Below are 25298 nucleotides of genomic sequence, written 5' to 3'. Positions count from 1 at the left end.
AGGTCACCTCGAAATGGATTTGTAAGATGCCTTTGGGGAAATAAACTGAGTGCACAGCAAGCGCAGAGCTGTCTACCTGAAGTCTGAACTAACACAGCTTTTTGTATAACAGCGCTCATATTTAGCACGAGTACCTAATAAAGAAAGTGAAAAATCTAACATGAGCTTTACCAACAGAAACGGTCTGGTTGTTGCAAGCCTCTGTCTGTTCCAGATGGGGACTGATGCTGCTCTTGGTAGGGTTGGTTCAGTCCCCAGCCACTGAGTGGGCAGGAAGTCAAGAGGAAAACTAGGGACCTGTGACTGCTAACTGGGTAAATTTTTGCCAGAGCACTGTCGCTAATTGTCTGCTGTGTCTTGCAGTGTTTTCTGTTACAGTGTTGGTAAATTGAGGGGCTATAAAAGTAGTTTTAAAATCTATCTTAGGTACATCAGCTCAGTATTTTTTTTTTCCTAGAAAGCAGATAGGTTGGATGATAATATGGTCATTTGATATTTGACAGGCAGTCAGGAATACAGAAAATTAGTAACTGTCTAAGTTTCTAATATCTAAATACCTAAAGCTGCAGTGTGCAAGAAATAAGACCAGTCATTATTTCTCTTTGAGGAACTGAGAAAGTGTCCCTCTGGTATAATGATTTGGTTTTGTTGGTTTTGGTTTTATGTACACTTCTCTGGGCTTTCTGATGTGCAAAGAGATAACGTCACATAACAGTACTCAAATTTGCAGATGAATACAGAGGTTCACATATTTTCTCAAATATAGGTCTGCATACAAATTTTGATGTCTGGGTCTCACTCTCTTAAAAAAGACTATGTTCTTTTTTTTTTTAACTTAATTTGCTGCTTTGATTACAAATAGCAGAAAGCAGTTAATTGTCATCTTGTCTTGCTTCTTTCCAAGTTACTTTGATGGTGGTGAACAGAGGGTTGTTTTGTCTCTGTTTCAGTTTGACAAAATACAGGGTGGCCAGAATGTTTGAAATGCTTCATTACAAATGAAACCAAACTAAGAATCTTCTGAATGCTCCGACTTCAGTAGATGAAGCTTTAAGAGGAGGAACCTCATTCTTTCTGTCAGATTATAATGGTTTTTAAAACCTGTGGGATTTGTATTGATTACATTTAATCCCCAAACATGAATTTTGTACTGTAAACTTTATAAAGCTTACTGAAAGCTTTGGGGTTTTTTTGTTAAAGCAAAACCTTTAGTTCTTCAACTTTACCCTGCAGAAACTATTTTGTAGCTATACCAAAAACCTGATATTTCAGCGTGCAGCATATGTAGTGTTTTCCTGAAACCATTCCAGGTTTATTGGCTCGGACTGTGTACAGCCTGAGAAGGAAAGCAAAGCACACGTTCATGTCACTAAAATTAGGACTACAGCAGAAAGCATTTATGTGATGAAGACGTACAGTGTCTGTTTCTGTAGATAGACTATAATACACCAAATAGATACTTACATTAGTAGGAGGAATGCTGCTTTGATGTCATGGTAAGGGCCCTCATTGCTGTTATGCAGCAGAGCTTTTGAGCACAGCATTAATGCCTGTGTTAATTTGCAGTTACTGACTGCTTCTGAGATGTACTGAGACAACACAGTGCCTGAGAACTGTAATTTCAGGCCTTGTTTTCTCGTTCTCTCTTTAAAGCAATGTAAGATCTGTGAGGGTATTTGTTGGAGGGGATGCTTTTCTGTAACATGGTGGCTTACGGCGCTTACTAAATTATTCCTCTGTGTTTATCTGGATGAAGATAAGCTTTTCTTTGAACAAGATGGCCAAAAAGCGTTTTGTTCTTTTGCGTCTCTTGTAAAACTTGAACCATAACTTTTTTCTGTCTTTGTTGTCTTAGCTGTAAAGGACCCTACAGCTGTAGAAAGAGCAAATTTACTGAACATGGCTAAATTGAGTATCAAAGGACTCATCGAATCAGCCTTGAGCTTTGGCCGAACTTTGGATTCTGACTACCCACCTTTGCAGCAGTTCTTTGTTGTCATGGAGCACTGCCTGAAGCATGGCCTTAAAGGTGTGGTAATTACTTTAGCTGCATAGCTCTCATCCCAAACACCGTGGTTTTCTTCCATTCTTGAATGAGATAAAGCTTGAGCGTGTTGTTTCCTTAAGAAGTGAAGAAAATACATGAATTGTCACCTTTATAATTAATAGTGCCATCATTAATACTTCACAACATATATTTCCTTATTTACTTTTTTTCTTTTGTATACCATTTCTTTTAAGTGGTCCTGTGATTACCACAATTCTACATGTGTATGTAGCTTATATTTTTAGGTAGTTATCCTTTCTGTGTTAATTTTATCCTAGCACAGCAATTTTGTGTCCACAGCAAAGTAATTTGGATGTTGGCTTTGGATACTGGTGAGCTGACCAGTGTCTTACCTGGTGTCTGCAAGTCACGCCAGCTATTTTGAAGGAAGCTACTCCAGTAACTTATTTCAGTTATTTAATTTTTCTTTTCCTAGTAAGAAAATCCTTTCTTAGTTACAATAAAACCATCTGGGGTCCTCTGGAACTTGTGGAGAAATTGTATCCAGAAGCTGAGGAAATAGCAGCGAGCGTCAGAGATTTGCCTGGCCTTAAGTAAGTAGTATTGGGAACACGAGGCAAGAAAACAAGGGGGCTGACTGAGAATCCACAGGTGTCTTGTGATTTCATTTGGCATTAGTCAAGCCTTTGAACAACAAGCACACAATATTAGGGGAGAGCACAGGTGTGTCTTGGTAGATTTTTGTGTTCTGCACAAAACAGATTGAAAAATTAGTATTTTTATGTCCTTTTCTGGTGTTTCTGGAAGAAGTGTTTTCTGAATGGTGAACAAAAACTGTGCAAAAAGGAACAGGTTGTGTACCAAACAGTCTGCAGCCTAGAACTGCAGCAAATATGTAAGCCTAGTCTGCAAATGCTGCATAAAAAGCGAAAGGTGACATACTGAAGAGGAAAGCATTAGGCAGCTTTTCAGATTCTTGTGTGTGAGGTCCTTCCCAAATTTAAACTGATGCCATGAACTGTAATCTTCTCCTTTACCTCTGCTCTTGTATTTAGCTTTATAATCGGCCACACATTAAATTTCAAAAGGGTTTGGTAACGCTGTGATTTGTGTATGGCTGCATGAGGGTTAGAGGGTATAGCTTCAGGCCTTATCTAAAGTGCATCAGTATGTAAAGGATTACTTATGTATAAGGCCAGATGAAATAGTACCCTTTTCCAAGCTTGTTAGACTCTGCCTATCCTCAAATAACATAGGCTTTGGGTTGTTACTTTGGTTTTGGGGTTTATGGTTGGGTTTTCTTTGCGTTTATGTGCTTACAACTTTGAAGCATGCAAGACCTAGAAGAGGAGGATCTAAAGGTCCTGGTTTAATTTGTCAGACATCAAGGTCTGCCAGTTACAACATCGATTTGTGTTTCTAAGAATCTGTAAACAAGTACGAGTTAAAGTTAGAACATGGTGTGTGTTGCGTAGGCCCAGAGAGGAGGATCAGGAAGGCAGGCTTGCGTGGCGAGTGGTAATGAATGTTCGGCTCCTGTTTCAATTCCTGTGAGACTTCCTAAGGGAGTTGCAGAAAGGAGTATGAATTGTTCCTGACATTCTACTTCAGCTAGAAACAGCAGTTCAAGATTATCCTTACAGGCGCTGTCAGGTTAAGAAGAAGGTACTTGGAGGAAAGCAGCGCTGCTATTTAACATCCTTCTCTGCTGCTGGCCACCTACAGCTTGACAACAAACCACACTGAAATACAACAGCACGTAGGATGTTGCATGTGTTCACTCTCCGAGCAAAACAGTTAATTTTGCTGTCGGGCTCTGGTGCTTTCTCTGTTCCTGGTCTTTCCAGGGTCTGCTCCCAAGATCATACCAGCTGAGTTGATGGAATTTTTTCTGATATTACGGCAAGGCTTGGAGTCAAAGTGTTACGGATTCCCAGGCTGCTTTGCTCAGCTAATAGTTTAAAATACCCTTTCAGAAATACCAATTGCTCTATCAATAGACCGATAAGATGTTTAAGGCAGTAAATTAATTGATATATTGGTGATTTCTGACTGTTTTCATGTCCCTTTTATTCAGAACACCACTGGGCCGTGCCCGGGCGTGGTTACGGCTAGCGCTAATGCAGAAGAAGATGGCTGACTATCTTCGCTGTTTAATTATTCAGAGAGATCTTCTCAGGTAAACAATTAAGTGTTCTTTATAATTTATTTTTAGAGGTTAAGTCTCCTGAAAGAAAAATCCATTTGCTACTTTGAAGCACATCTTTAGTATAGCAAGGTGTAGCTTCTGGCCTGAGGGCTGATTTCTTCTAGTCCTCAGGGAAAAGGAACCAAACAGCATAGCCTCCCCATCACGTAGGTGGGCCTTCTGCAGCTTGCCTGGCTGTCCTTCCATAAATCAGGGCAATGAGGAAGGGTTCCCGCTGCATTCCTTTGCTAGAAACCTCTGGAGAGGAGATGAATTCACCCCTACCATGTGCATGGTTTCCTACTGAGCTACAATTGCACAGAGGATGATGGCCTTGAACTTCCATTTCCTTTCACAGTTCAAAAACTGGCATTGCTTTCTTACCTTACACTATAATTTCTCCTTTCTGGTGGGGTGGTTGAAGAACAAAGGAAAAAAACCCTTTGCCATCTTAATTTCAGTTGTATAACCTGTACATATTTTTGAGGCTTCTCGTGTGCCTAGATAACGTCAGGCTAACGGTGGTGTTCTGGACTTTTCCACTGCAAATACAGTTTGGTTCACAAGAGTCTAAAACTTTATTTAAAAACTACAAGGAGAAGGATCTAAATATTGTTGTTCTGCTGTTTACTAGCGTGTTTTTCTTTTTAAAAACCTTTTGAGCATTTCAGACCTTCCTGTTTATCTTATTTTATCTCTTCCTTGGCTTTTTTAATTCCAAGTGTGTGTTCATTTGTGTGTTCATTAACTTTTTTTTTCACACAAGGTGATTTTTTTGTTTGGGTTTTTTTTACCATTCTTCTTTTGCATTGTATGGTGTTTGTTAACAGTGGAAGAGTTGTCTGAGTCAGTGTGGCCAAACATCTGCTGCTGCACTATCCTATGCAAAAGTGGCTAATAGCAAGTGTGTAGGGAAGAGCCTTTTTCGGGGTTTGTTTGGGGTTTTTTTTAAGGCAAAATAAATCTTGCCCCCCAAATTTTTCCAGGCCTTCACCAGCTACTACGAAGGTAGTATCTTTGCATTCAATAGCCTCTGAGATAAAGCACACATTTTCAGTTTTTAAATATTTATGAGGTGGCACTGTGGGCAGACCTAGTTCATCTTTAAAGATACTGGAGTAAGGCTAAATAAGAGAAACAGTGCAGATTTGGGTTGTCACTTGCTATTAGTTCATTGGAAGTAAATATACCAAATACACCAGTAAGACGCAATTTTCTCCTTTAACAGTGAATTTTACGAGTATCATGCGCTAATGATGGAGGAAGAAGGAGCAGTTATTGTTGGGCTGTTAGTTGGGTTAAATGTGATAGACGCTAACCTGTGCGTGAAGGGAGAAGACCTAGATTCACAAGTAAGTCACTACAGGTAGAGTAACCTATGTGCAGTCTGTATAATTTTTATGCACAGTGTTTAGTTACTATGGAGTTGAGACCTCGGTTGTTGCGTGCGATTCATCTCCTAGATCACTGGGACCTGTTGCATTAACTTCAGTATCAGTAGGGTCAGACCTTTAGGTGCTGATAATTGTCAGAGTGCAGTGGTAAAGTTTTGTCATCGATGTGACAGATGCAATAGTAGCACTGCAGAGTTCTTTCCATCTTAATTCTGTAACTCTTCCTTTGTGGGAGAAGTCTAATTCCATGATCAGTTTATTCTTTTCAGGTCATTTATTGTTCCTCTGGAACACAGTAAGAACATTTCAAGGACCTGAAACAAAAATTTGCTTCCTGTAGTGTAATAGAAGACTTTATAAGAGGGTGACTGCTTTCAATCTGCGAAACAAAACTTAGAATTCTTACTTATTTGCACAATGCTTTGACTTTGAACTCTGACCTTTTCCAAGAAAATCTTGGCAGGTTTATTTTGAAGGCAGATGCACAAGTATTTATAAATAAGTGTAGGCTGTCTTCAGTCCCAGTTGGTTTTTTTCCATCTTCTTTGTGGGAAAAGTCCCGATAGCTTGAATGGTTATTACTCTATTTCAGCATGTATTTGATGAAAAAGTGATTTCTATGGCAAAGAAAAGTTAGAGCTAATTGGGAATGTGTGCTGTTGAATCAGAGGGTTAACTTGTTCATTCAGTTGGCCATTCTAATTACTGGCTAATACTGTAGGCCCTGTTCTTGTGTACCAGAAGATGTAATACCGAAAGGCCTGTAATTATTCAAACTTATCAATGTGCTCTTCCTGGTATTGAGAAATATGTGATTGCATAATAAATTACAAACTCTGTCACTTGGTAGCTTTGCCATGCAATAGGACATAGAACTTGATTTGAGAAGGTAGTAATGGCTGTCCTGATGAGATTTTAGGGGAATTCTGTTTGTGAAGAATAGTGTCAATAAGGCGCCTGCTCCGAGAAGCCAGCAGAAGCAAGTTGTACTGGGGAGAAAGATAAACTTCTGAAGGATGATGGAGGTCACATCCGGGGCCATAGTTTTGGTATGAGAGAAGAATATTATTTGGTAGTTAAATGTACATTTGCACTAAAGAAGAATTAAAGTAACTTTTAGAGGGATAACATTTTACTTTTTTATAGAAATAGGATTTTGCTTGAATGAGGAAATTAGGTTCTTTAAAAAGCTTTTGGAGAATGGATGCTTTAGAAGAGATACAGAAAGAACAAGTAGAAGACAATCACAGGAAGCTGACAGGAGAGTGTTGTACAAACTGAGGGGATATTAGACTTTGCATGGTGCTTGTATTCAAAAGCTAAAGGGACATTGGGTAGGGAGCAATAGGTCAGAGAAATTGAAATAGTTTTGTGAAGAAGCTACTAGAGACCAGAAAAGAAGGGTTTTGGTAAAGCAAATGTCATGAAATAACTTATGTTAACGGATCCATAAATTGAAAGTATAGCTCATGACAATGTTGTTTATAATATATATGATTAAATTACAACTGAATAGAAAATAAATTAATTAGAATCAGATTTAGTAGGTTATAAAAAATGAATGTAGTTGAGTTGGCACACGTGGGAATCAGCAAGTGTGGAGAGGCAGCAACAAACATTGAAAAGCTGAATGTGGAGAAAAGATCATTTTGGGAGATTTGGAAATCATGTAGAGCACTACAGGCAAAGTATCACAGGTCTGCTCAATCTGTGACTGGGTTGAGTAGTGTCTGGTAATTCCCCAAACGGAGGTCTTCCTGTAAGTTCTTGGCTAAGATCAGTCAGAGGTAAGAAGCTATCGTTTCTTCAGGATTTGGTACCTGGCACGTTTTTAATTTTGTTTAAAGGTAATATAATTAACTTAATTGCTTAGCAAATATGTGAGACTACACAACCTTTTATGCAGGATTTTTTTGTTTCAATGATTTAGATTTTTGAGCTTCTGTCTGAAACTGGACCAATCTTAAAAAAAGCTGATGTAACTGAGTTTTTAGTAATTACATAGATACAAGACTGTGAACAGCAACAGCAGTTACTCATACAATATGAATGAAACTCTGTATGTTTGCTTTCCCCTAGGTCGGGGTGATCGATTTCTCTATGTATTTAAAGAGTGATGATGACATTGGAGGTAAAGAAAGGTATGTCCTCACCAAATACCTCAGCTTTTGCATGTTAACAAATAGTTTCTTGACTGGTGCCCTCTTTCTTTGTAAAAGTAAGTCAGGTTCTCTAAAGATGAAGTTTCCTGATCTTGCAGCGTTGAGAAAAATTGTATGCCATGTTGTTCTGTATTAGTGGTTAGCTGGGTGAATATTTACGCTCTTGAGACAGGCCTCAGCAACGTCACCTGCTTCCTTCACCTCTTGGACAGTACTGGAGGATTGCAAGGTGGCAGTGAAAAGGAACCGCCTAACCTTAAAGCCCTCAGCTTGGTATTTACCCAGCATCTCAGAGAACCAGAGTTGTGGCAGAGTAAAGCAACATCCATGTTTCTTTTGAGACCGTGTTGTGTTCCATGTAGAGGAATTGCTGTTAAAGTATTGGGGTGTTTTGTCTCTCACTGATGTCACCACATCTAAGTTTACTGACTATATTACAGTGAGATGAAGTTGCTTCCCATTTTTAAAAAGCACAATTTGCATATGGTAGATATGTAGTTTTCAATACATAGGTGACCATGTATTTGTTTTAAAGCTGATTTTTATGTGCTCGTTTTAGAAATGTGCAGATTGCTGCAATTTTGGACCAGAAGAACTATGTTGAAGAACTAAACAGACAACTGAAGTAAGTATTACTTGGAAGTATTCATGTCCAGGCTTGCAGGGAAAACACCTCTAATTCCTTTTCTACTACAGCTTTGTTAGAGAGAACTTCAGAGAAAGGGATGCAAAATTGTTGTATTTAGATTGAGGATGTAGTGAAGTTGGAGAGGATGTGCTCTTCTGGAGACACTTGGGAAGTGTCAGTTTTCATGCTTTTGTTTTTGACAGTCAGAACCTTTATTGTTCAAAGAAACGAAAAACCAGCAGGCCAAAAATGGTCAAGGTCCTCACAGTTTGTAACTTCACAGGAATGAAAAGCTTGATCTGTTGATTCAACAGTTTTCAGAAGAAATATTGTTGAGCATTCTGGGTTAACCCACGTGTTTTTGTTTCTTTGCCTTTCATAATATTTTTGTTTGTAGTATTAATGCCTAGGAGCAAAACTGAATCGGTTCATTGCTTTCTAGAAACTACTTGCTAGTCGTAGGTTGTGGTTCCTGTAAAAACAGTTTTCAGGAAAGCAGCCTTTCCCCTTACTTTGCTGGATGGAGCAAACCTAGGCCACCACTGTGTTTGCTACTGTTACAAATAGAGGAAGAGTGATTGTAGTTCTCTGAGGAGTGTTGTACACAACTAAACAGTGCAAGGAGCTGAAAAAATTAAAAAAAAACAAACCCAGAACAAAAAACTCCAGAAAAAAACTCCACAACACCTGAAAAACACATGAAGAGCTTCTATAAAATCTGTAGTATAGCTGATCTTCTTAATCCCATTTTGAAATATAATCCTATTTTTATTTTTTAATGGTAGCAATCTTGCTCATTAGTGGTAAGTATGTATAGTAGTGTGGCTGCTGTAAAGATACTCTGATCTGAAATTGTGTCAGTCACTGAGCAGAAGCCTTCAGCAGGACAACAGGAGGAAATAGCTATCATTTTTGAGGTGAACCCCTGTGTATAGACTGTGTTCTGGTACACTGGTTTAGACACGGAATTGCTCACAAACCAGTGGTTCAACAATTCTTCTCTTTTATTTTGGTTCAGCTTTTTGTCTTCACACATTCTAGAATGCATTAATGCAATTCACCTCCTCTGCCTTGCTGTTCTTAATGGAATGGGAACTTCTGAGAACACACTACAAATACATGGGGAAGTAAATGGTGTTACAGAATAGGGTCTTTTCTGTGTGTGACCAAATGAAGTCCAGAGGCGTCAGGAAGGAGGTAGCCCAAGAATAAATCTCAAGAAGTGTGGAGAAGCAATTCATTCTATAAAAGAAACAGATTTTGGAGGAAGAGAATGTAGAGAATGGTTTCTTCATATGGGGAGGAAAAACCCATCAAGATTATAAACTGTCTTTTAAGGGAACTCATTAAATATTTGGGTACAGTATAGTTGTGGAGGACAAAGGAAAGGGCGAACACATGTAAAGTCACACCCAACCAGGAGTTTGAGTGACAGGGATGACATTGGAAGTTGGGAAGAAGTATATGTGTGTTCCACGGAGGAGATTAATCTTTTTACCTTTAGGAAAACCTCAAATAAGGGGAGCGGACCTTTTAGCACTCAACCCTTCCTCATTGTAACTCACATTGAAGCTTTTGAGCTTGGTGAATTAATTTTGATGTAATTTTGAATAATGCTTTTTCAGTAGCACAGTTAGCAGTCTACATGCAAGAGTTTGATGTAATTTTGAATAATGCTTTTTCTTTTTCTCTTTCAGTAGCACAGTTAGCAGTCTACATGCAAGAGTTGATTCACTAGAGAAATCAAACACTAAACTGATCGAAGAGGTAATTTTTTTTTTGTTAATTGCTGCCAAACACAGTTTTTCTGAATATACTTAGGTTATATTGATGTACCTAAGTTCTGTATAATAGACCTTTATTTTAGCAGCATAAGTAAATGAATTCTGTGATTTCCTACTTCAGACAAAACCCAAAGAGGGAGCCCTTGCTAGTGCTAGCTGTCAGCCTGATTCTATGCAGATGACTAGTCCATTATAGATTACACCAGTTGCTACAAAGAGACAGATGTAGTTCAGCAAGTAGTTTTTGCTACTGTTCCAAGGGATTGTTTCTTGTTCACTATTATTATGTACAGCTTTTAGGCTTGCTTACCTCTGGTTTTGTATTGATAGCCTATATTCCATTATATTTAGCTTTATTAGAGAAAGATCTTGTTTGGTTTTGTTTTTTTTTTTTTTTAATCTGAGCTGCTTGAGAAATAGTTAATGAAGTGTAAAACTGAAATGTCAGAATCCAGCTGTTGAAGGGACAGCTAGCTCACTTTCAGTATTAATGTACCCAGATAGAGGGAAAACTTTTAAAGTGTTAATTCTCAGATATTTTATTAGCATTTACTATTTATTTATGAGCCATCAGCCCAGATGTCTGCTTATTTTGATCAGCTGGCTATATACTGCAGGGGCCGGCTGTAACGTTCTCTCTTTTGTGAATGTTTTTCTTTTCATCTGGGAGAGGTCACCTTATGTAAATTGCTCCCTATGACATGTTAGGTTGTCAAAAAGAGAACAAAACTGGCTATGTTTGAATCCAAAAGGAAAGGAAAAAAAAAACAGGATGAGGAAAGGGAATTGAGAGGGTGTCTTAAGTCATAATGAAGTAAGGGAAGAAAGTGTATTCTTTATCAGACATAAAAGAATCAGGTATCCTGATTACACGTGCTGTTGTGTATTGAAAGCAACTCACTACTAAACCCAGGAGCTTTGTTTTCTCTAAAAAGAATTAAACCCCTGTTTGGTAGACTGTGAGAACAGGGCAGAGAATGTCTTGGGCTTGTATTCATCACATTTTTTTCTTTAGTTCCACTCATAAAAGTGATCACACTGCTTTTCCTTTACTTTTTTCCAGTTAGCAATAGCCAAAAACAATATAATAAAACTCCAGGAAGAAAACCATCAGTTAAGGAGTGAAAATACCCTTATTTTAATGAAAACACAGCATCATCTAGAGGTACGTTAGTTTTACTCTATTTAACACAGTAACGTCGGGTGGTTCCTCATCGTTTGAATCCTCTTACGTCGCAACTTAAAGTAAGCAGTAGCTGTGCCAAATCTAAACCAACTGTTATTAGGGAAAGAACCTATTAGATCTGGAAAGCCTTTTAATGGCATCAATACATCAAAATTTATAGGACACCAGGTTGTTTTATAACCACGTGTAAATTTTGTAGCATTTTCCTTGTATTTCTTTCTATTTTTCTTCCTGTCTGTCTTCCTTAAGCTCTAAGCTACACCTATGAGCATTTAAGGCAGTGTTACCTGAAAAGCTTGTCAAAGTAGTACATATGTTACTCGGCAAACTTTCTATTCTGCCCTGTCTCCTTATATGAGAGGTTACTTGGAGTAGTTGCTTGTACAATTTCTGGACTTTTTCTTTAAGCTGTGCTTTGTGGCTCCTTATGTGTTTTGTAGCTTCCTACATATATGTGTTTTAATGGTAAAAGCACGGGTTAAGCATGTGCTTGATCTGCTCAGTATCAAATCAGTTGTGTATTAGCGTGGCTTGCTGAAGGCCGGTACTGCACTCCAGATGTTTTATCTTGCTAGATGTACTCAATTCTCATTATAAAAGTGGTGACCATATAGCAGAACCAGCTCTTTCCCTGTTTGTACTGTGTTCGGAGAAAGTATTTTGAAACTTCCTCCCCTACTTGGCATCCTATTGACGGCTAAACTTGCGCTGAAGAGATTCTCTGTGTCTTTGTAGGCAACTAAAGTGGATGTTGAAGCAGAACTTCAGACATACAAACACTCCAGGCAGGGTTTAGATGAAATGTACAATGAAGCACGTAGACAGCTTCGAGAAGAATCACAACTTCGACAAGTAAGGGTTTTTTGTGGTTTTTTTTTTGACCTGGAATTACACAGCACTTCTAGAAAAGATTGTGCTTGAAAAGAGTCAGGATATAAATATTTCTGGTTTTGCTTTTGCTGTGCTTAGATGCTGCCTTTAGTTGACTTCAGTCACCTTTTCTCTGACCGCCTGTAATAAAAAGGACTTTTTAACTGAGCAGTCAATACATCAGTGTTTCTGTAACGGTATTATAGAATCATACAACTGTAGAATGGTTTTGTTTGGAAAAGACCTTCATGATCATCGAGTCCAGCCATCTATTCTGCCCTACTAGGTGCAACGCTAGACTGTGTCACCAAGTACATCTCCTCTTCTTCTAAACACCTCCAGGGATGGTGACTCAACCATCTCCCTGGGCAGCCTGTTCCAATATCTGATAACCCTTTCAGTAAGGAAATTCTTCCTAATATCCAACCTAAGCTTTCCCTGACACAACTTCAGACCGTTTCCCTTTGTCCTGTCACTAACTACCAGGTAGAAGAGACTGACCCCCAATATTGCTAAAGCAGCGGGTGAAATGGGTGGTGCTGCAGCTCCCTTAGAGTGGGCTTTTTATATAAAGAGATAAAAGGTCACAAAATGGTTTAAATATTCTGTGTTTCATTGTGTCTGTGTTTTATAGGATATGGAGAATGAGCTAGTGGTTCAAGTTAGTATGAAGCATGAGATAGAACTTGCCATGAAGTTGCTGGAGAAGGACATCCATGAGAAGCAGGATACCCTCATAGGCCTCCGGCAGCAGCTTGATGAAGTTAAAGCTATTAACATGGAGATGTACCAGAAGCTGCAGGTAACGGAACAATCTGCTGTTAAACTCATGAAAGGGCTTTGATTGGAGCAAGAGAGATGCATTACTGTTTTGTTTAGTTTAATACTGCTGTTTCCCTTAATTTTTGGTTTCTTTCCACTTCATAGGTCAGCTTGTTGTTTTGGATTGTTACTGAAGCAAGCATGATTTCTTGCAAAGGAGTTCTTAGGGCAGCCACTTACTGTTTCTAGAGAAAAAGAGCATGAGAATAGGATCATGGCCTAATAATGTGCTAAATGGACTAGAGAGCGATAGTTTGTTTTTTGTCCTGTGATGTATTAAAAAAAACCCAAGAAAATACAGGCACGTGGTGAGGAGTTAAAGAGGAGAGCTGAACTTTCCAAGCAAGGAAAGGCATTTGGAAAACAAGGTTGTGTTAAATGGAAAGGGTTTGGGTTAAAATGTGTACTAATTACAAAGCATCTACGATTGCAAAGTACAAAACTACAAATTCTCTAGACAGACGATTTAAAGTACTGTCATGTATTTTTTTTTAGATGGGAATGTTTAAAAAGAATCAAAACCTGAAGCCATTTTAATGTTTTTCCCTTCAGATACTGAAGACCCCCCCCGAGGTAACAGTGTAATATGTACCTACTTCAAAGTTATAACCTTTTCTTTTAACACAGGTTTCTGAGGATGCTATGAAAGAAAAGAATGAAATAATTGGTCGATTGGAGGATAAGACCAATCAAATTAATGCATCTATGAAACAACTAGAACAAAGGTACAGGCCCATCTTTGTTTTTCTTCATTCGTGTCTTCATCCCCTTACATTTTCCTGCATTCCTACACAGCTAAAACTGATGTGTAACTTTAAATAAGAACATTTAAAAAGGAACCTTTCTTAAACTTTTAACTCATTCTTTACTGTTTGGTTGGGCCTTTGGGTTTTTTACTTTTTAACAAATACACTTGCTTTCAATAGAAAGTTAATCTTTCAGTTTTCTTCCTTCACCGTCTTTCTCTTGGTCCTGGGTTTTGGTGCTAATATCAAAAGTTGTTCTTTTAGCTGTTCCAAAATTCTGATTCATTATGACCTCTTCCCTCTCCCTCCCCCTGCCCCACTGGAATGAAATGCAATAGAAACCAAAGCATTAAGCTTCCTTATACTTAAGCATCTGCTTAATATAAACGTTTAATGCCTTTGTGGATCACTCCTGTACTTGCTGAAGCTATTAAAATCATCCGTTGCTTCAGAAGCAGTATTATTTTCCATGAGATAAATGTGTTTGAAAGGTTGAAAAGTGAAAGACTAGAATTCCCCTTCATGAATTTACATTATTGCACTGCATGTATGACATAATAAAGTGGGATTCATATGTTTTAATTTAGTGGCCTAGATGCAACATTGACCTTCTTAATTGTAAACTATAACATATCCATATGCCCTGTCATGTTGGTGTTTGACATGTCTTTTTTTTTTCCTTCATTTAAATCTGATTATGAAAAACATGGTTATGTATTTAAAAAAAAAGTGACATGAATATTCTTTTATTGACATCCTTTTTCCCCTCTTTTTTCTTTTTCTTTTTTATCCTTTATCCCAATTTTTGTTTTTACTGTTTTGCTGCCTTCATGTGTCTTTAATTTTTGTCTGCTGCATTCATGAAGTGACAAAGATCTGTTAACTCAAACTAGGACTATTGCAATGTCATTCGTCAAGTGTGCCAGCAATGAAGCTCAGCACCAGTATAAGCTTGTCAAAGATATATCATTCTGAAAGCTCTTACAGATCTGTTGTGTTTAAATAACTACTGATAACACACACCTTAAGAATTGTAAAATTAAAATTTTAAAGATAAAGTGGTATTAGAAAGCCTGCACTGTAACTGATCGTAGCTGGGTTCTGTTTTGCTTTCTGAAAGAAAGAACATCATCTCCGATCTCACTTTACCCCTCTTAAAAAAAAAAAAAAGAAAACTATTGCACTATTATTAAGTAAATGTAAGCTAGTTTTCTAATGCTATTTAATCACTTCTTAATTGTCAAACAAATTTTATTTTAAAAGACTAGTTAACCTTTACTTTGACCGTACATTTCTACGACATTTTTTTCTAATCTAGTGATTTTTCCTATTCTTTATGGTACTTATAGGTTCAAAAAATAGCCCTTCTGACTAGTATTTCCCTCTCCCCTGCTTATTTCTTTCACATCTAGGCTGTACTTGTCCCAAAAGCATGCTCTCTGTTGGGCTTTTTTGGTTGTAACTAGCACTGTTTTCTTAAACAGCATGACAGGAGTTAGGGTGGAGGGGAGCTGAGCGCTATAGCAGAACAATATACTTAAAAAAAGAGGGTGATCTCAACATAGGTGTTCAGTACGTACAGTGGAAGGATTACGGGGTTTGGGGATAAAACAGCTAAAGCACAATTCCATTTCAGTGGTGGGATGTAAAATATATTCAAGGAGTTAAAGTGCATTTGGAGCCTGGGCTTGGATGGGGCTGCAGGCAGGGAGAGCGGCAGGCTCTAGCAGAGTTTGTAGCTGCGATTCCTGCCTAGAACAGCTGCACCGAGATAGTTACAGGGGAAGTGACAGTAATAAATAGGATTTAGGGCCGGGATCCTGAACTTGTCTAGCTTGTTTGTCTGCTAAGTCTCTTGTCTGTTTGTGGCTGCGTCTGCCTGCTGTAGACATAACCTGTGGTTTTGCCCAACCCCTTTTCTCTCCCCATCCTTACAACTCTGGGTTTCTGCTTGCCCTCACTGCAGAAGTAAGAGAGTTTTAGCTGCTGGCTGCCCTTGATGCTTACTGTTTGTGCTGAAGTGTGGAGGGACAGTTGACCTTAGGGTCTTTCAAATGTGTTTGCGGAAGTGGGGCAGGATGCAATGGTAGAGAAAGGGTTTCTGCTTCATGATGATATATCACCTTATTCCTTGGTTTGGAATCAGAGAGAACTTTTAACGTGGGCTGGCTATTAAAAAATAAAAATAATCTCCCACCCTCAAAGAAAAGCCAAACCAGAAATGCTGAATTGAGCAAGAAACAGACCAAAGCAGAAATGGGGGCGTTAACCATCTCACAGGCATCTGTGCAAACAGGTATCTGCCTCAGTGTCATTTGGATCAGAGATCCTGCTGCGAACTCGGTCCAGCTCAGCACCTGTCTGAATTCCAGCGGCACAGTTAGCCTTAGTTCTAGTCTAGCAGATGGGACTGTAGCTCGGGTTGGCTGGCTCCCTTTCTCCCTTGGTTGTGGAGGCTACGCTTCAGTTTGATTTGCGATTTAGGGAGGGAGTTACCTTGCTTTTGGTGTTACTGTCTTGTGTAGCTGCTTCTGCCCAGTGAATCAACCCTGCTTTTCCCCCAGGATTCTCCTTCTCATGTGTGTTTTAGTGCTCTGTGCACTACCATTGCAAACGTGACTGGTGACATTCTTAAAACAGCTGGTACAGTTGAATGTGACAGTACACAGTACAGTAGTTTACTTCCAGGCTGCTTTCATGTGTTTGCTGGCAGTTGTGGAAGCTTCTGCTGGTGCGACTTCACTGGTAGAAGCACAAATGTTAGACGCGTTGCTAACTTAGTCTCTTTTTAGCCGACATGGGGAGTTGTGGGTTACTCTGCATTCAGCTAGCTGCTGGGAAGTGAGAAATCAAGCACAGTGTCACAGATTTCTCCCACCACTTATCTGAGAGGCCCTTGAAACACTTGTTGAAAATGGTGCAGCAGGTAGGGACGTTCAGTGGTATTTTACAGGCTCTTTTACTCTCTTGCCTTTTTGTTGAGTCACACGTAGCCACGCTAAAGCACAAGTTCCATTTTAGGACCTTTATTGTGGTTACATTACATCCCTTTCTATTTTTTGGACTGAAGAGGTGACCAAGCAGAGGGGAAACACAGTGAACTACTGAATTACAAGTGCTACCTGAGGCAGAAAGGGAAACTTATATTAAAAAAACAATCCCTCACTTCTTGTTTAATCAGTTTAGTTTATTTTTCCTATAGTAAGGAGCTATTTTAACCAGTGTAAGAATGCATTAACTTTAATACAGATTATTTAATTTACTAATACGATGTAGTTGCGGTGGTTCTATAGACATAGTGGAACCTGTCAGGGTGCATCTTGTATTAGGCCAGTTAAGTTTTTTTGCTGTCTGATTGCAGTGCTCTGTATTCAGCCTTTATGCCTGAATTGTTTTGAGCTGCTTTTGCACAACACATGCTCTGCGCTGTCTTAATTGCCCATTAGTACAAGCCAAGGACTTTTACAGGATTTATTTGGAGGGGGGAGGGGAAAGCTTCCAAAAATAACACATGAACATGTGCTAAAGGGGGGGGAAAAAACCCAAAAATAAAACATTAAGGTATATGCTTCGATTCTGAAATATGTATCGTCATGCTTTGGCATCTGTTACTCACAAGCATAAAATAAAGCAGTGATTACTTCCAGTGATTATTCTTTTACTGAATGAAAAAATACAGGAGCTATAGGCATTGTATGGATTTCTCGTTTGAGTTTGTGAGTTTCCCCCAAACTTTGTTTTTATTTAGAAATGTTTCTATTTCCCCATTTTTCTTTTATTTGTCTTCTTCACCCTCTACACCCTAGTTCTAGCTTCAGTTTTACCCAAAGTTGATTTGAATTACACCAGATTGCAGCAAGCAGAGAAGGCTCAAATGGAAGCTGAAGCCGAGGACGAGAAACTTAAACAGGAATATGTGAATAAAACTGAAAGTCTGCAGAAAGAGTTCTCCCAGAAGGAGAAGCAGCTGTGAGTATATCTTTTCTTTTTTGAAAAATACACAGCAGTGAAGAGTCTACATTGTCTTACTACGGCCTGGTTGTTGATAAACGGTTTTGAACAGGATGTAGATGCTAAAGATCTTTAGGCACTGGCAAGGTGGGAGAAAATAGACTGTTCCAAGAAAGTCAAGTTACTTTTGGGGTGCCTCTAAAATGGTGCACAGCTTGAAAGGAGGGGAAATGACATTTTTTGGTCTAAAAGTGCCGTCTAAATTCATGAGGAAATCATCATAAAGGGGGGAAAAGATGTAGTGTAGTAGTAGTAGTAGTAGTACACACTTTTAACCACACCCACAAGTATGTAGTAGTACAAATTTAAGCAGAACTGGCATGATATTAGTTTAATTGATGAGGCTTAATGAATAAGGTAGAAGCGGTTTAACCTACCACTGTGCAGGAAATAAAAATCCACTGGAATCATAAATATTCAAAAGGAGTATAAAAGCCAACCCTTTAGCCTTTCTCCTGCTAAATCCTTCAGCACTGATGTGAACAAACACGTCAAAAGCTCCCTGTGAGGGCAGGTAACTTCCCTGTTTGGAAAGATAACAGGCGAATTATTTAAAACAGTGCAAATCTGTGGTACGACAAGGATTGGGGCTTAAAATTTAATGATTTCCAATCCAATTATTAGCTCACCCTGCCCCTCTTACAACTCTGAATGTGAATAAGCTTGTTTAACTGTCGTGACACCTGTTCACTTTACTGCCACAGTCATCTTTGCAGATTTTGGCAGAACAATTCAGAGCCCCGCCTTAGAATTCTGCAATTCTGAACCCTCAAGGTCACTTTCACTTCTGATCTTTTCCAGCCAGAAGCTGAGGTAGTGTCCCAAAATCTAAGTCTTGCCTTTAAAAATGGTCTGGGTTTTAAAACAGGGAAGTTAACATGGAAACAGGTTTTCCATCAAAGTCCCTCACATGACTACTCTCAGGCTTATTCCTCCTTTTGTGTTGGCACAATTTAGATCCAGAGGGTTGAGCAGTGTGCTTCCAACCTTTGGGTTCTCTGCAACATCCTAAACACCAACTCTTCCATGCACCAGATAGTGAAATTCCAGCTAGAGTGGATCTTCTGCCGGAGTGGCCCCAATTCCTTTTAACCAGACTCCAGTTACAGACGGACAGAATTCAGATCCTTCTTTATGGTGCACCTCAGCTATGTAGGGAGCTCAATAAAAAGAGTAATTTAAAGCCCTTCCTCCTTTATTTTCAGTCCTGTTCAAAATGCCATAAGCCTTAGTCTAAAATAGATGCACATCTAAGGGTGTAGCACTAAATAACCTTTCTGAGCATGGGACATCTACGGACTTGTGGCCTGCAGGACCAAAGGTGGTGCGTGTGGGAGGTTTGGTTTGTTTGAGAAATGAGCTGTGTAGGGGTAAGGGGACTTTCTCTGATGCATATTTTAAAAGTATTCTGGAATTTCGTGGTTCAACTCCTTTTGCTCATTTATTACAAAGGCCAGCTCTTCAAAATGATGCCATATTCTTGGTCCTTTAAACACACTTTGTTTTCAAAGTGTTTTCTGAGTGATGGTGTTTGGCTTTACTTATTACACAGATGTTTAAAATACAATGATTTCTGCTCTAGATAATTTCTGCTGTAGAAAATAGATTTCTGCTGTAGAAAAGGTGTCAGTTGATCATTTATTATGATAATAGTATACTGCACCCAGAAATAAACTAATTTTTGTTTTCTAAATATGCTGCTCTTATGCACAGTGATTTTTTGTTTGTTTTTTGTTTTGCACATCCTAGGCTTCAGCTGGAAACAGATTTGAAGATAGAAAAAGAGTGGCGGCAAACCTTAGAGGATGATCTTCAGAAGGAAAAGGAAACTGTATCTCATCTGAGAATAGAGACCCAAGAAATAATTAACCTTAAAAAAGTAAATTCTGTGGTAAAACTTGATTGGTAATTTAGAAATTGACTGCAAAGTTCATGATGGACTTAGATATGTGGTATTTTTAAGACTTCCTGCAAGTAGATAAGAGAGATTAGGTTTAATGGAGTCTCACAAATAGATTAAGGAAAAAATGGGGTGGGTTTTTTAATCCCTGTTTAGTCCTTAGACCAGAACTGTGCTTTGAATAAGGAAAAATTAAATCCTTGTTTTCCTTTCTCAGTTGTACTGAGGACTTTGGCTTCTCATTGTAGGCTACAGAGCGCTTCAGCTTCTCTCAGACTTGGTATACATGGCTGTGCAGTGCTGTTGATCTCCCCAGTCAGTCCTTGTTATTTTCTGTAGAAGCAAAATTGCTTCATGTCTTGGGCTCTAAGAGAGTTCAGTCCTGAGTCCTTGCTCTTTGAGGTGGATTTGGGAATCTTAATAGAGAGTGTGATGGATCATTTGTTCGCTTGACTTGCTCAGAGGGATCAGCTTTGGGAAGCAGGCAAGTACAATTTTGAGAATAACTGGGGATTTTTGTTTGTTCTGTGTTTTGTTTAAAGGAATTCCTTAAACTTCAGGAAAAGAACAAGCAACTGAAAAGGTTGTGTCAGGACCAAGAAGCTGCTCTCCAAGAACTGGCATCCAAGCTGAGCGAGTAATTCTGTTATTCTTGATGATGATTGGTTTTGCCATACAGAGTTGAATTGTGAAAAGTAAGAGGAGGGTGGCCGTGTGAATTAGGCTGCATAGGGCAATACTGCCGGGCCAGCTGTCGGAATAGGGCTGGTTGGGTCAGGTCTGTTTGGTTTTGGCTCGTGGGGTAGCTGTGCTCTGAACAGAAAGTCGTGGTTTAACAGAGCCTGGAGGCATTTAGGAGATGCTTGTGCTGGGGGCAGTCAGGCTGTTTGTGTGTTGTGTCATTCCCAGAGAAGAACCCAAAGTAGGAGATAGCAGCAGCAGGACAGCATGCGGCTTTGTGAGGGTTGCACGTTCAGGGATTCCTTTCTTTGAAGGGATGAAGGCTCAGTATGAGCGTTACAGGCCGCTGTAGCTAAGTCTGTAAAGGATGTAAGGCATGACTGTATCAAAACCCCTTCAGACTGTAGTGAGCAGTAAGCTTGGAGCACAGCTCTCCTTGTCATGATGTGTTGGTGAGGTTTCGCCTGAGTTGTTCTGCCGCGACTGATGTGGACGTCAGTAGAATAACTTGGGATGTCTGTGGTGACTCAGTCCTGAGGGGGCTGGCACTGAACGGCTGTGGGGAGGCTGGTTTCCCCGAAAGGCCTTATGTGGCCTTGTACAAGTCCAGAAGCTTCACTTCTGTTTTTTCACCAGCACTCTGAGCTGTAGGTATTTGCACAGAGCTGCGGTGGTAACAACATTTCCCTTAGCCACATAACCCCAAGCAGGTTTACAGCCATTCAAACAAAGGGTTCTTCTGAGCTCTTTGGGAGAGCTTGTCTTTGCGTAGTGCTTACTGCAGCAGGTGTGATACCGATTGCATCTCCTGGATGCTACACAAATTTGCTCATAATTTTTAAGTACCTACAACTTAAAGACTGTAATTGATGATGTAGAAGTTTGAACTACCTTTGTCTTGCTCTTTAGATCAAAACTGAAAATAGAAGATATAAAAGAAGCAAATAAAGCACTGCAGGTTAGTAGCATTTGGAGGAAAGAGAAACTTTTATTTTAGACTGCTCCCTTAGAAATATTTTACGAGCATACAAAGACTTCTCCCCAACAACTGCTCTTCAGAAGCGACTCTTTGTATGACTTCCTCTTCTGGGAGAGAACCACAGACTCCCCATAACCTCATGAGGGAAAAAAAAGATACTCGGTTGCTTTTGGGTTTTCTTGTTTGAGGCACAGATGTGCATTTTGACCCGTTTCCTGCAGCAGTATGCCCTTCCTCTGGTACACAACATGCAGGACTTCAAATTTGGCACTGTTTTTCAGTGCTTGGTAACTATTTGATCATCTAAGAAAGTAAGTAAACTTGTAGCACCAAGGCTGCTAAAATACGATATGGAACGTCAAGAGGTTTGGAGCTTTCTTGAAGAGCTACATGGGGAGGACTTGAGAGCAGAGATCGTATCTGCACACGTTCCATCACATGGTAGGTCACCTTGCCTGTTACTTCAGTCCAGGCAAAGGTGTGTGAAATGATTGTGTTGACCGGATTCCTGTTTTTATTAATTGGTTTAGACAGAAGAAAATTAACAGTTCTTGACGCTGTCCTGTTTGGGGTTTTCAATTAGTTATTTTGCTTCCCCATATCCTGGGGACTGTTCCTGTGTGATGGGCAGGGAAATAGCTTCAGCCCTGGGGCTTGGGTTGCTTCTTGCTGTTCCCAGCTCAGCCATTGACCAGCTTTACTACCTCGAGCCCGTTCTCTTTGCACCTGTCCCTGCTCTGACGTGTCTCAGGTTTTTTGCAGTGTTTTGGAGCAGGTGTATCCTGCTTTAGAGGGTCTTCAAAACATTATACTGGTCTCAGGACACAAAGCCATTCAAGCAGTAAATGTTCTGCTATTGATTTGTCCTGTCCCAAAGTTTCACTTCATCAGGTACAAATAGTTACTGTCATTTTTTCCTCCAGGGCCAGGTTTGGTTGAAGGACAAAGAGGCCACACATTGCAAGTTATGTGAGAAGGAATTTTCTCTTTCCAAAAGGAAGGTAAAACTTTTAAAATGCTTCTTCCAACTTGTTTACATGTACTTTGAGGAAAGCACTGCTTACCTCAGAGCTGCAGCATGAAATGCCAGCGCTCAGATGAACGCACAGTTGTTTTTGAGATGTCTTTCAAGTTCTTTGATATGCACGGTGCTGCTGGGCCCTAATTTGAAGAGAGACGCTGCCCTTTGGTGAACACCACAAAGGAACTGACTTAAAAGTTACTCATCTTACTTTGTGGAGTTGTCACCTCCATCTTGTTCAGCTCTGGCACTGTTACAGTCTGACACACATGGAAGTCTTGTTATGGCATTTTTTTAATAAAGCACACTGAGAGAGTTTGAATTTATTGTCATTTTAAAGTAAACTTTGCTGTTAATTTCCACGCTTTAATAATGTGTGCAGGAATTTTTATTTTCCTTTTCTATTTTAAATTTCAGTTAGGAAGCTGACAGAATCCTCCATTGTCTTTGAGTATAGTTGCTTAAAATACATGTTTATATAGCTGAGTATGTTCTTAATCTGGGGAATGAATGAAAGCTTCAAAGCACTTGTGTGTATATAATACGTATGTATTATATACATCCTAGACAAGCTGTCTGTTTATGGTGCAGTCCCAGACAGACCATGGCCTATTGCATCGTAGTTTGGGATTGAGATGAATTATTTTTGGGAAACTGATTCCATGCTCAGACCAAGGTGGAAGGAGTCAGGTTTCAGACTGCTCTGTGCATGTTGTTCATAGGCAGCCAGTTACCAGCTGTATCACCGTTGTAAACTGTATCTTTTTTTTTTTTTCCTTCCTGCCTTCCCCATCCTGGTTATTCAGCATCATTGTAGAAACTGTGGGGAGATCTTCTGTAATGCCTGTTCTGACAATGAACTGCCTCTGCCTTCTTCACCAAAGCCTGTTCGGGTCTGTGACTCCTGCCATGCAATACTTATACAGAGGTGCTCTTCTAATGTGCCATAACCTTCCAAATTATGTATTACCTTTTGGTATTTAGCTAATCCTGTTAAAAAAAACCCAAACCCAACACACCACCCCCCCTCCCCCACCAAACAGTTAAAGAACGTGCAGCAGTATTTCCAGAATGTCAGGTAAGCAGAGTTGCATTTTCAAGGTACGGTGGAGGAGTTCCTGGTCTGCTTCCTCTTGAAACAAAGAGAGAAAACAGGACAGCCAAGATGGAGAACGCGCGTGCTGGAAACACAGGCGGCAGTGTTAGCCCGGCAGATGGCTCAGCAGCTCTTCTGGAGGAAGCAGGGCAGCTTATGGAGGAGACTCTGCATTGGCATGTTACTTGATGAGTATTTAGTTGTTATCATGGCCTTGAGAAAGGCGATACACTTACCTGCTTTTACAGGCTAGCCTGCAACAAGTCCACCCTAATTCTGCTGCAGAACGTGCCTGCCATACGCTGTTGTGAAGCCAAACTGCGCCATAGCTAGTTTTAAATTGTATTTTCAAAAAGTAACACAATTACTGCAGTGGTCTGGTAAGGTACTGCCAAATACTGTATTTGTTTACTGCCCCTCAGTTACAAGGTTTGATACATTCCCAGAATATTGCACTAAGGATTCTGGGCTGTAGTCACAGGTGTAAGGGGAGATTTTGTCAGACAGGGAATGCGCGGTGCTTGTAGGCACTTGAAGGAAGGTGCATTTTGCTGAATGACTTTTTGAGATTAACTATTAATCAGACATATCTGTGGTTCCATTGAGAGAGAGATGTCCAGCTCAAGGTTTTTGCCTGACATTGAACAGCTGTCTTGGTGTTATTTTCATGTAAGCCCTGCCTGTACGCGTAGTCATGGTGTAGTGCCTGAAGCAGATTGAGTCTGCAACCAAGATGGACTAGGATTAAATACTGGGAACTGTTTGTTCCTAAACTACTTTCTTTTTTATTTTTAATTTAACTTCATTCTTTTGAGTACATCTAGGTCTGACCACTCTTCACCCTGCTGTAAGTCCTTACCCTTCCCATAGGCAAAGAAACACAGCCTGTGATAAATTGTCCTTGCTTCCATGGCACCGTGCTTGAACCCATCTACCCTCTTCCCCTTAGCTGCTCATGTGATGGGGTCCAGCTTTGGGATCTCCACACCCTGGTCGTTGCTCACAAGCCGTAGTTCCTTCAGGCACGGGCTTGGAATGGTTTTTGCTAAGGGGAGAGGAGAGGGAGGCTTTGAAACAGGTCTGTCCTCCTTGCATTTTAGCTTAGCTTTGTCTTTTGAGGATAGGCATTCCTTACTCTTCTAAAAGCTCACGCAGCTATTCTTTTCACCTCCTGTGTAATTGCTTCTGTAGCTTTTGTAAAGAAAAATGGTTTTTAAATTACCCAATGTCACTTTTTGTAAAATATGAAACACACACTTTTGTAAATCTGTATAAAGCTTTTGGAAAAAAATAAATTTAATGGATCTGACCCATAACTGTGGGAATAATGTCACTTCATGTAGAGTTGTAATTTAGTGGTTTGAGTTGTTCTATTCTGATGTGGTGGTTTGGATAGAAAGTCTTGGCCAATATATGGGTGCAGGGAGCCACCCTGCTAGTGACAAGAGGCTGAGGGCTGCTCACCTGCCTCTCGCAAGGACTCCCAGCCCTTTCAGGTGAGTTGTGTGGCACAGGTATGGATGCAGCAGGGCTTGATCTGCGGTAGAGGCTGTGCTGATCCCCTGCTGCTTTCCTAAGTCACCTTTCAAAAATTAGTCAACTAAATAGCATTAAATGGGCAGTCTTCAAAAAAAACATTATACTTCTGTAACACATAGATGCAATACATTGAATTGCTATTACTTTACTTAACTGCTATCTTTTCCTCTCCTCCCCTATTCAGGGGGGGTATTGTGTGTGTGTTAAGTGTGACTGAGGTAATGAGTAACTGTTCAGGTGTTTTGCTTACACCAAGTAAACCTTCAGCCCTGAGCAAAAGCAA

General features: G+C 39.8%; 1 protein-coding gene across 1 annotated transcript; it reads left to right on the top strand.

Moving 5' to 3' along the window:
* Positions 1-160: 160 nt before the first annotated feature.
* RUFY2 (RUN and FYVE domain containing 2) lies at positions 161-23330 on the top strand (the record flags this gene model as incomplete). Its single annotated transcript, XM_084264587.1, has 18 exons — positions 161-236; positions 1856-2029; positions 2484-2601; positions 4086-4187; positions 5425-5548; positions 7670-7731; positions 8312-8377; positions 10078-10147; positions 11228-11329; positions 12086-12202; positions 12855-13022; positions 13670-13767; positions 17638-17757; positions 19549-19678; positions 20242-20336; positions 21290-21338; positions 22283-22360; positions 23187-23330. The coding sequence occupies 18 exons, from the start codon at positions 161-163 to the stop codon at positions 23328-23330; spliced, it is 1893 nt and encodes a 630-aa protein (XP_084120713.1).
* Between the last annotated feature and the right edge of the window lie 1968 nt (positions 23331-25298).

Source organism: Gallinula chloropus, assembly GCF_964237585.1.
Source record: "Gallinula chloropus genome assembly, chromosome: 5".
Lineage (NCBI taxonomy): Eukaryota > Metazoa > Chordata > Aves > Gruiformes > Rallidae > Gallinula > Gallinula chloropus.
This window is presented reverse-complemented; position numbering and strand designations above follow the sequence as displayed.